The 12107-nt window shown below is 35.2% G+C and overlaps 3 protein-coding genes across 3 annotated transcripts in view; all 3 read left to right on the top strand.

Moving 5' to 3' along the window:
• The window catches only part of LOC125271359 (complement C3-like), a 731185-nt gene that overhangs the window by 61706 nt on the left and 657372 nt on the right, over window positions 1–12107 (top strand). The gene's annotated exons all lie outside the window — the stretch shown is intronic.
• Window positions 640–3573, top strand: LOC125271373 (GTPase IMAP family member 4). The gene is made up of 2 exons (XM_048195449.1): window positions 640–1745; window positions 2649–3573. Coding segments are annotated over exons 1-2 (777 nt in total). The 5' UTR covers window positions 640–1744; the 3' UTR covers window positions 3425–3573.
• LOC125271366 (GTPase IMAP family member 8-like) lies at window positions 4337–7679 on the top strand. Its single transcript, XM_048195435.1, has 4 exons — window positions 4337–5485; window positions 5580–5690; window positions 6055–6098; window positions 6210–7679. Exons 2-4 carry the CDS (start codon window positions 5626–5628, stop codon window positions 7022–7024), a joined length of 924 nt encoding a protein of 307 aa, XP_048051392.1. The 5' UTR covers window positions 4337–5485; window positions 5580–5625; the 3' UTR covers window positions 7025–7679.

The raw sequence follows: 12107 nt of genomic DNA, 5'->3' as shown, positions 1-12107 counted from the left end.
CCCTCTCCCCGGACAGCACGCCAAATACGCATAACTTTGCTCTATTTAATTATATGGATATGTGAACTCGTGAATTTAAATAAGTACATAAAGGCCACCTGATATTAAGTGGGACCTTTTTTATCTTCTATAAATAAATAATTGTGATGGCATTTGTATATCCCGTCAGCTCTGGCACATGTTATTTGCAATATATAACATAGATACTGAGATGTAGACATTGTGACATTATATACAGAACTCTAGAGTTCTTGACTCGGTTCTTTACAAGGAGAAATGTCTTTAACGATCACATCATACTTTCGAGTTTAATGTTTTTTGTTGTTTTGTGTTGTTTTTTTTGCAAGTGATAAAGTCTGTTAACTGTTCTTTTATTAAAAAACGAATTAAAACAAAATTAAATAATTAAATCCATAAAATGATCCCAGCAACCCTTATAATGGTTCTGTGTGTGTGACAGCTAGCCCCTTGTCCTCTATTCCAATGCAACATTCTTCCATAAATGTTGTATTAGTTACTCAGCACAAGCACAGTAAATTCCCCAGTGTTAACTCAACCACCAGCAGAGTGTTAAAGTAACACTGAAGCAGTGTTAGAGTTAATTAGATACTTAAATGATTAATTCAGTGATGATTGCTTGATTATTGAAGACACCTAATGATAACAAGCAGAATCACTGAAGGAAAGAGAAACACAAGAACTGACTTCAGCCACAGCCTTAGAGGAAATCAACTGAAAACCAGATTATTACAAACCAGACTAAGTTTATTTCTGTCATTTGTCCACTTTTGAGAATCAACAGATTGGTCACCACTGAAAATGTAAAAAAAAATTAAATTAAATTAAATTGAAAAGTATTGGTCATCATTATGGTGATCAGTGTTTTCTTTAGTTGGGCAGTTTTAGTCTTTGCTTTTTATGTGAGTTTGTGGTTTTTGTAACAGCCCTTACTAAAACACATTATCCTGCAAAGAAAACCACAAACAACAATGATCTGTTGATCAAAGAAAAATAATTGATTGATGTCTTCACTGACCAAAAGCTGTTACTTGTTTTTTTTTGTAGGTTTTACCAACAACACTTTCTCGCCCCAGATCAAGAAAGTGTTGTTGGTGAAAATCTTTATTTTTATTTTTTTTTATCACTGACCACTTTTCTTCAATGATGATATTAGTTAATCATTTTTTTATGATAAAGAAAATTATATCACCTGATAGCACTTGTTCATGGTTGTCTTTGCAACAAATTATGTGTTTTAGTTAACACTGTTACAAAAACCACAAACTGACATCATAAAACAAAGTGTCAAACTACCCAAATAAAAGAAACCCTTTCATTTTCAAACATTTTTGTTAAAACATCATCATATAAACCACTTCAGTATCTAATTGACTCTAACACTGCTTCAGTGTTACTTTAACACCCTGCTGGTGGTTCCCATATGAACACAGAGCGGTGTTGATTTAACACCAGGGAACTGTTTCAGGGTTGGAGCAAAACTCTGCAGGACAGTGGCCCTCCAGGAACATCCCTGATCTAGAGAGATCTGTTCTGTTATCTGAGTTTTGTGAGGTCACCATAAAATAATAATAATAAAAAAAAAATTCCAATCCTGAGGCCAACATTATATGTAGTTATTACTGTAGACTTTGATATATGCCTATTTGTTTGTCCTTTGCTCACTCTTGAGCTGCAGGTGAAAACTGAAGAAACTTAACTGTCGGTCTGTCAATGGCTCTTTGCAAGTAAGTTTTATCACTCATTCCATATATTATAGCAATTTGTTATCAAAAACAAATGACAAATCGCAATATTTTTTCTTTTTGTAATGTTCAGTGTTTGTAATGTTCACCTGTTTTTTTTTAAACATTTGTTGATCGTCACCCTTGTTTGTGTTTTCTATGCTGAGCGTTGATGTCTGCGCATGTCTGTGGTTGTTTTTTGCATGATTTTTGTTCTCTGAGTTTTTGTTAAACTTTTGTTAATCTAAATGATGTCGCATTCAGGCATAGCTAGAAATATCAATGAAGCACCACTGTCATATGACCCTTCCTTCTGTCGTAGTGCACATACTTTATTTCACTGACAAAAAAAAAAGATTTAAATACAAGACAAAGTTCAAGTGTGTAAACAAAGGAAACACTAATAACCATGTTCTTTGGTAGAAAATGGATAAACAGATAAAAAAATTCATTTGCATGTAGATATAAATCACCTGATTGTTCAACCTGCTCCATCATTTGTTTTTCTTCAGTGTCTGAAAAATTGCAAAAAAGATCATATATACGTCAAAGTCGTGTTTATCAGTAGCAACTGGAGATTTTCTTTAAGCACTAAGATGGTGGTGGATCAGTTGTTTCAAATTATAATTATAATTGTGAACAGTACAATGTTGATTGTGTGTTGTTAATGAAAAATGATAAAAGCCTACCAGGGTAGAATGAAAGTAAGGTTTGAAAATATTAATTATCATATTTCAATTGCCGAAAAGTACAGAATAATGTGACAGATATTTGGTACCCCATTTTAAAAATCAAGTGGCTTGAATATTTCATTCGCATGTGTTGGGTAGCCTTTCTTAAGGCTTTCGTATTTCCAAAAATATTGCAGCCAAAAAGGATACGCTTATTTGAACCTTTGTTTCACAGTGTCTAATCTGAGGATTGTTCTGCTGGGTAAGACTGGATCAGGAAAGAGTTCAGCAGGAAACACCATCCTGGGCAAAGACGTGTTTGAAGTAGCTCGCTTTCCTGTGTCTACAACTGAAAAATGTGTTCAAGAAAGAACAAAGAAGGGAACAAAAAACATTTCAGTGATCGACACACCTGGACTGTTTCACACATCCATGACTGAAGGAGATCTGAAGGCTGAGATTGAGAGGAGTTTGAAGATGTCTGCTCCTGGTCCTCATGTGTTTCTGCTGGTCATCAGACTCGGGAGATTCACAAAAGAGGAGAAAACCACTGTGGAATGGATACAGGAGATCTTTGGAGAAGAAGTTAAGAGATTCACCATGCTGCTGTTCACTGGAGCTGATCAATTAAACAAACCAATAGAAGAATTTCTGCAGGAAAACCCAGAGCTGATGAAGTTAGTGAAAGCATATAAAGAAAGATATCATGTCTTCAATAATGTGGAGAAGAAGAATGGAGCTCAAGTCAGTGAGCTGATGGAGAAGATCGAGACAATAGTCGACAGAAATGGAGGATACTACAAACCTCAGAGAGACAACATAGGGATAATACTGGTTGCTTTTGTTTTAACATGTTTTGCTTATGGATTATATCAAACCTGTATTATAGATTATATCAAATCTGTATTATGGATTATCAGATCATGTGACTTACTTTTTAAATATATATTGTCAATTACTCATGAAGATGATTTCCTGGCATTTACTGGCATTGTTTTTTTGTATGAGTAACAGTCGTAACCCCTTAACTGTCACTCCCTTCCCTGGGGAACAGACCCCAAAGCCAAAATATAAAATCTAATCAAGTTGTGCTTCAAATTTTAGATTGATATCTCAAAAATGGAGCTTTCAGTAAGATTTTGTTTGGGCGCAGTACCAAATTTTAGAAACACTTTATTTTACGTTACACATTACTACATGTACTTACTATAGTAATAACAGTAAATTATGCATAATTACAACTAACCCTAAACTAAACCCTAACCCTAACTGTAACTCTATAGTAAGTACATGTAGTTAATTATTAGTACTCAGTAGTTATTTGAGTAATTACAACTACGGCACTGTAAAATAAAGTGTAACCCAAACTTTCCACCCAGGCTTCATTGGTGACCACATAAGGACTATTCTATTCCCATATAGCCTATGGTTTGAGTGACCTGAACCATTTATTTTCATAAGGTTCATACAATTTATGAAATGGACATCCTATTCAGAAGTAGTATGGGCAGAATGAAGATACTGTCCTCCTGCAAAAAAATTACCCTATAAGTTGTTTTTCAAGCACTTTATTACGACCTATATTTACGTTTTAAAGTCATGCGCCCTCTAGCGGGCGTAAAAATAATGACAGTGTCGTGAAATGATGTATGACTGTCGTTACCAATCAAAATGTGTGTTCATTTAAATGCAATGTGTGGACTTTTTACATGGTCCCTTACCCGCCATTTGTCCTATTTCCATTTAGCAAAACTAAATACTAAATAAATAAATAGTATTCATGACTACGCCCACTCAATCCCTAAACCTACCCTTAGTGATTTATAGTGCATATACACATGCGTTCCCTGGGATTGAACCCACAATCGCATGATTGCATATTGTTATTAATTGCAATGCTCTGCCAATTGAGCTACGCAAAACCCGAAATATGATGCAGATAAAAGGGAACAATGCATTAAAATGAAAGTGTCCTGGAAAGAGGCACAACTTTATGGGTCTTATTTCAAGGAATCTATATAGTCTTATTGGTTGGAGGACATGTTGGGAATGGCAGTATCTGGCTTGAATTCAACCCTTAACAAACACATAAAAGAAATGCAAAAAGAACAAGATTTTTTCTTTTCTTTCTTTTATTATTATTATTATTATTTTTTTTTTTGGCTCTATTTATTTCACAATAAATGTTTGAACATGCCTTATGAGTCTTGCAAATTAATAAATTACTGTTCCTCTGTCATTTGTCTTGAAAACCAGAAAACTACAAATATGAAATCTAAGTAAATTTGTGTTTGTCAATATTATTTCAGGTTTAGACTAAGATATTATTGTTTTAATTATATAATGGCAAACAGTGACAGTTAAGGTTAATGAACTATGGATAGCACATGAAGAACATTAAAAATAAATAAGTGATTAAAAAAATGTTTTTTTTTGTTTTTTTTTAACTATCCTAACTATGTATACAGTACACAGTAATTCTTCCCTGGATCAGTTGTGTAAATATAGTGTTTGAAGGGTGATGGTGAGAAATCTTTCACTACAACAGAATCACCCAAATTCAGAGAAATGGCCTTCTCTGAATCTCTAACCTTTCTAGAATTTGAAATGTGGTTTGCCATATGTCAGTTTGTCAAATTTTAGTATTAGCAATTACATACCAGAGCCACTGTAAACAAAAATGGTAATTTCCAGAAGTAATATAATAAATCAATTTACTCAAATCATGAAATAATTATTTTACTAAAAAAAACATCAAGAAAAAAATTAAGTGAAATAGGAATAATATGTTGTACTGACAAAAGCTTATTAGTATAGTTCACTTACACAAGAGATCTAGTCAATACAAATAACTGTAGAGAGTACTTGATAATTTACTTTGAATAAAATGTAATGTTTACTATTGTTGTGTATTTCATGCTGAATGAAGTGTGTGACTCAAGCATGATCAATTGCAAGATGTTAAAAATTTTCCAAGGTGTTCATCACATCAGTGTTAACAACAAATTTCTTGTTGCATCAATAGGAGGAAGTACAAAGTGCCCAATCAAATGAACACTGATCATCATAATGGTGAGTTACAACAAAAACATTTTAGAAAATATCAACATAAAATCAACATAAATTTACGAAGTCAGTTTATATGATGTTCTCTCATATTTTTCAGCTGTATTGACAATTCAACATTCAAGATGACTTTGAGAAAAGGCTGAATGAGAAAGATAACTGCAGAAATGGAGGACATTACTGAAAAGTCTATTAAGAATCAGCCCGCCAGGTACTCAAACCAATCCATTAATCCTGGGTTTTCTGAGTAAACAAGGCATCATGTTTGAATAGTACAGATTATTAAATTAAGACATTAAATAAAGTTAACTAAAATGTGTTCATTAGAACAACTGTTCAATAGTTTAAATGTTTATTATTATTATTTAAATGTTTTTTTGTTTTTTTAATTATTATTTTATTTTAATCCATTAAGAAAAAGATGAAGCTGAAATTAATGCAGTCAAAGACCATGGATGAAGATTTTTGATCATTCTTAGTCAATTGAAAATTCATGGCAAGAGTCGACAACAGATCTTGTATCATGAAGCAGAAATATCGATTTTATCCTTTAACAAAGTGTTTTCTTACGACAGAGGGAAAAAACGTCGGAGAGCAAGCATGGATAAACCGCCTGTTAGTAAGTACTGAGCCATCCATCCATCCATTCATCCATCCATCCATCCATCCATGCATCAATCCATCCATCCATCCATCCATCCATATACCTGTCTGTTCATCTTATTTACAGTGTCAGATGTGAATATTATGCTGTTGGGCTCGACTGGATCAGGAAAGAGTGCGTCAGGAAACACCATCATAGGTGGAGTTAAAAAACCATTTAAAGAAGATTTTTCTCCTGAGGCTGTGACCAAGTTCTGTGAATCAGCACAAACAGAGGTGAATGATCAAACAATCACAGTGATTGACACTGTAGGACTCTCTGATACATCGGTGAAGATCACAGATGCTCAAACTGAAATAGAGAAGATATTACAGGATATAAATCTTGATGTGTTTCTGCTGGTGATCAAACTGGGTGACACATTCACAAAGGCCAAAAGAGAAGCTGTGCAATGGATCCAGGAGAATTTTGGAGCAAAGGTCTTAAAACACACAATAATGCTCTTTACTCATGGAGACCAGTTACATGTGTCAATAGAGGAATACCTGAGTAAATGTGAAGCACTGCGGTCTGTAGCTGATCAGTGTTCAGGACATTATCACGTTTTTAACAACAAAGACAAAGATCGATCTCAAGTCACTGAGCTTCTGGAAAAGATAAAAACACTGAGAGAGAAAAATGGATACAGGAGATACACTGAGCAGGACTATAAGGAGACTCAGAAAGAGCTTCCGAGTAAGTGCAATGTTGCTGAAGCAGCAGCAGGAGGGTTAGGAGCGGCAGGAGCAGCAGTAGCGGGAGGGTTAGGAGGGTTAGGAGCAGCAGGAGTAGCAGCAGTAGAGGGAGGATTAGGAGCAGCGGCAGCAGTAGGAGTAGCAGCTGGCGCTGGAGTGTATTTTTTAAGAAAATATAACCTTAGAAAAAAACATAAAAGTGAGTAAAAGTCCCATCATTACACAGCAAAACCCCCAGTGTTAAATTAACACCCTCACGCCCAAGGCTTAAGCTAGTCCCAGACTTAAATAAATGTTTGAGTTGTTTTAACTGGAAGCAACTTTTACTAACATATATTAAAATAGCCTATGTCAGTGCCAGTGTTTTGTCTCCAGATGCACACCAGTAATGTTTTCAAGGCATGTTTTTAAAACATACACTGCACTTATCTTTATCTTCAGTTGATTATATCTAAGATTATGGCTGTGAGTCAGTTATAATTATTGTGTTAGTTATGTAAAGCTAAAATCATCACTCAAATAATCACTCATTTATCCTATTAACTTTAGCACTGCTTCAGTGTTACATTTCTAACACTCTGAGTGTGGATTATATAAACAGAGGCCTGGTTTCACAGACTGGGTTTAGATTAAGTCTGACGGTACCACTTTTAGCATAGCTTAGTGTAGCCCTCTCACCAATAAATATGGCTCAAAAATATGAGAATTATATCTAGGGGAACTTCTAAATTAACAATAACCTGGTGAGAAGCACATTTCTAAATTTACTCAGTTTACATAAAAAAACCCAGATCTTCAGATATCACTTATAAGTGTTAGTTTAGTGTTTTGTAATAAAACAGTGGAAGTAGAAAAACAAACAAAAAAAAACATCAGGATGTGAACTGAACAATAAACATGCATTTATTAAAACTGGAACTCTTTTGAGTCGTTGTTTTTTCCTCCTTTCTCTTCAAATGAAATTCAATCAATTAAATCACAATTCACATGAAGTCCAGAAAATCACATTAAACCACAATAAACCCAAAGTAATGTATTCTACCCAGCTGGGATTTTAGTTTGTTCGTTGGCGCGCTATGTTGGAGCTCTTTGTAATTTGACACCACACTGAGTACTCACAGATCCAGAGAAACGCGACTCCAAATCGTTACCGATCCAAAATCAGGAAGCACAAAGGAAAGAACAGCAGCAAACTGGAGGGTCCGTGTATCTTTTGGTCATTCGTTTTTTGATTTAATAATGAAATCGGAAAATGAAAAACGGCACCTTTTTCGTTTTTCATTTTTTTCAAACAAAACGAAAAACAAGAATTCGGCTTGATTTTTCGTTTTTCGTTCAGGGGTAGAAAATGAATAAACAACTTGAATATTTGATCTCAACATGTGGGCGGGAATGAAACGCCCCTTTCCGCTGATTGGTCAACCAAACATTAAACTGTGCCGTCATCAGTTCTTCCGCTGTTCAGCTCAGCAGAATAATAGTCCTTCGCTGCGATGGATTTAACGCGTTTATTGCAACTAATCACTTTTAAATTTACATTTATCTCTATCTCTTGATCTCTATCTCTCAAACAGCCAGACTAACGAATGATTTGAGACACAAATCGAGGCAGAGCCTGTAGAGGCTTTCTTCTGTGTGTCCATAAAAACGCGTGTTTAGCTCAGAAATATTATAATCATTATACTAGTTTATCTCAGAAATAACAATTTACTTCGCACCTGCACTCACAACTACCTAATAGCAAATACCTTTGACACACTGTCTGTTTTATTATTGCTGACCACCTATCAAAATCTGTGTGGCAACGCTGCGCAACTCACGCGACAGCACAGAGATAGTAGCCTGGTAATACCAGACTCTGCTACTTCTCTTTGCTTCGTAGACAGAGTCTGGAATGGCATAATAGAGAAGTGTTTTCTCTCTCGCTAGGGGACGCTTGTCTGAAGTTTAAAATCATTGGTTACCCATAAGCCAATCAGATACGTTTAGTTATGACGTATGTTATCCGCCTGTACAGCCGCATCGAAGCACAGACATCATGCATCTAACTCAAATCTATGATTGAACTTCCACTGTAAACCTGTTGTAAACACATGATGATGTGAGCGAAATACCGGAGTGAACATGGCTGTAAACGACTTTTGCAGATTATGCGAAGTTAATGCATCCCGAAGTTTGCATCCCGTGTCTCGTTTCCCATTTCCGCGGTCGTTTCGGTTTTCGATTTCTCTAACCTACAATGTAAAACTCGGCGCTTAGCATCTACGTCACGGCTCTCAGCCCGCCCTCTGTTCGTTGATTGGCCCGGCTGTTTCCAGACCGGTGGCAAACACAAAGCTCTGACGCTGTATCAGACTGAGTACAGAAGCGAAATGAAATTGAGCGGAAGTAGGAAGTCTGACGTAGTCAGGCTACAGAGATAGCGGCGCGCACTCAAGAATTGCATGAGCAAATGCGCCTGCGCGCGCTGCATTTAATTACTTTATTATAGCTTAAATAAATCGCAAAAGAAACTATGAGCAATGACCGTCGTTGTTCTGTTGTAAGTTAAGTCATGAAATTACCAAACATGCGATTAAAGCTGCCTCAAAACTGTGCATGCATTTATTTGTTGACATGGTTTTAAATTGTTATCCAATTTGTTGGCCTTAAAATGTACATATGTACACCAGGGAAATCTAAATTTTCGGGGGAGCATGCCCCCGTACCCCCCTAGGAAACTACATTTTCTGACCTCGGCAAATATGAAACCCTGTGTACGGCCCGGCTTATTCTATCTAATCATAGACTGTAAAAAGTATCTAATGAAATCTGAGGTAAATGTTCATTTCTACAAATGTGCGCACTTTTGGACTTAAAGTTTGTATGTGTATGCAGTATGCACTGTGATCAAAAATAAATGGGACCAAACGCGATTGAATGTAAAGGTTTGTGTCTCGTTATTCTATTAATAACTACCGATTAATATTGCATTTCTATCAGAAATTAATAATTATTGTCATTGTAGTGGTGCAAATATCAAAGCTATCTAATACTTCAAATCTCAAGGTTTAATCAGAATTTTTTTGTAAAAATGTTTCTGTAACAGCCGCCAAAAATAGTATATAGCTCTACTGTGGTTTTTAACAAATTTTCAAAAAAACAAAACAAAACAAAAAACCCTTTTGTTTTAGGCAATACGCTGAGATTACCTAATTAATATTAAGTATTGGCCGGCTAACGGATGGCAGACAGGGGTGCGTTTCCCAAAGCGAACTATGGTCGTAAGTTCCGTCGTTACCAATAGAGTTCAATGGGACTTACGACCATAGTTCACCAACGATGCTTTCGGGAAACGCACCCCAGAACGGTTATTTCCAAAGCAAATAAAGTCAAAGAACAGTTGTGCGACTGACTCGCAGTATGCACACGGAGTTGTTTCATTCCTGAATGAATAAGAGTCTTTGAACAACCCATTAATATAGACGATGATTCAGTGACCAAGTAATATAGAGAGCCACTTGATTTTATTCCTGAATGAACCAGCGCTTTGAACGAATCGACAAATGAATAAATGACTCCTTCTTTAACACAATGACTTACCGCCACCTAGTGGCGATATTACTTTCATAATCCAAGTATTATTTCATCTTGTCATTTCATATTTCTGAATAAAAATGTTGTTTAAAATATTAATCTCATTATATTATACTGTTGTAATTAATGTGTAAATGTATTTACTGTAAGTAGCTACATCTGAAAGCATCATGCAGTTGACTGATAATTGGTAACAGCCTAGTTACATATTATTCTAATTTATTTGACTACATTTAAGAATTTAACATTATAGATAGCATAAATATTTAATAAGATTAGGAAATAAATTATATATAAAGGTAAAAAAAAAAAACCCTGAAAATCATTTGTCCCATTTAAGTTAATTTCTGACACTGGTAGATGGCATTAAATATAAATACCTTCCATCTCTGGTTTATTGTACAAAGTCTTATTTCAGGGTTTTATTCATATAACTCAAACAAGTTCACCGTAAAATCGTTATGTCAAATTCATATTTCACTAAAGTCAATCACTGAAACATTAGATAATGGCATTATGATATCCATCTGTTGACTGAATAAAAATCATAATAGAACTATAATAGATGTGCTGTGAATATTAACTACGATGGTGGTCAGCAATAATAAAACAGGCAGTGTGTCAAAGCTATTGGCTGTAGTTGTGAGTGCAGGTGCGAAGTAAACACGCGTTTTTATGGACACAGAAGAAAGCCTTGTCTACAGGCTCTGCCTCGATTTGTGTCTCAAGTCATTCGTTAGTCTGGCTGTTTGAGAGATAGAGATCAAGAGACAGAGATTAAGATTAAATGTAAATTTAAAAGTGATTATATAGTTGCAATAAACGCGTTAAATCCATCGCAGTGAAGGACTATTATTCTGCTGCTCTGAACTGCGGAAGAACTGATGACGGCACAGTTTAATGTTTGGTTGACCAATCAGCGGAAAGGGGCGTTTCATTCCCGCCCACATGTGAGAAGGAGGTCTCTGCGGAACAAAAAGGGGCGGTTCCCAACTTTGGGGTGTTGTCACAACGGGAATAGGTGTTTTTCAACCTCTTTACCTGATTTGCTCAAATCGAGTGGGATATTTCCAGAAAAACAATAAGAGATATGTATTGTATATGAATGTAAGTGTATTGTTTAAGTTGTTTAACGTTTCTTTTATGTGAATATGCTTGCTAGCTCGTTGTAAAAAGCTCCAAGCAATCTTCCACTCACTTCTAGCGATAACTATTATTAGCTAACATTCGCTATTCTATTTGATGTATCTGTTAGTCACTTGATTTGTTTTAGTTTTGCCATTAGGTTGTGGCACAGTGTCTGTGGTCAATAAAATGATTATAATGTTTAAAGTCTTCAGAGTCATAATTTCAGGTTAACAATTTTTTTTTTTTTTAAAGTTTACACAAGGTCAGTAAGTCAGTAGTCTTATTTAATGCATATAAAGCTTATACTTATACAATATACGCTGAGGCAGTCATGTTTCTGTGGTTGATAGCCTATAAAAAACAAACACTTAAAATTAAAGTTAATTATATCACAAGCACTGTCTATACGTATTCTCTCTGCTTGTCTGTTGAAATAGTGCAGTGGTTATGTCATTTTAATATTATATATATATAATATATATAATACTATATAGCTTTTATGACGAAGGTTTACACTATGCACATGAAATTTGGCATGCGAGAGATTAAATAAAATAGGCTGTTGATCGCGTGCCTGCTCTTCTGC

The sequence above is a fragment of the Megalobrama amblycephala genome, linkage group LG7 (assembly GCF_018812025.1).
Source record: "Megalobrama amblycephala isolate DHTTF-2021 linkage group LG7, ASM1881202v1, whole genome shotgun sequence".
Taxonomy (NCBI): Eukaryota; Metazoa; Chordata; class Actinopteri; order Cypriniformes; family Xenocyprididae; genus Megalobrama; species Megalobrama amblycephala.
This window is presented reverse-complemented; position numbering and strand designations above follow the sequence as displayed.

Coding starts and splice junctions, on each gene's coding strand:
- LOC125271366 (XM_048195435.1), top strand. CDS start 5,626: ATGAGAAAGATAACTGCAGAAATGGAGGACATTACTGAAAAGTCTATT. Junction 5,691..6,054: donor ATTAAGAATCAGCCCGCCAG/GTACTCAAACCA, acceptor TTCTTACGACAG/AGGGAAAAAACGTCGGAGAG. Junction 6,099..6,209: donor CATGGATAAACCGCCTGTTA/GTAAGTACTGAG, acceptor TCTTATTTACAG/TGTCAGATGTGAATATTATG.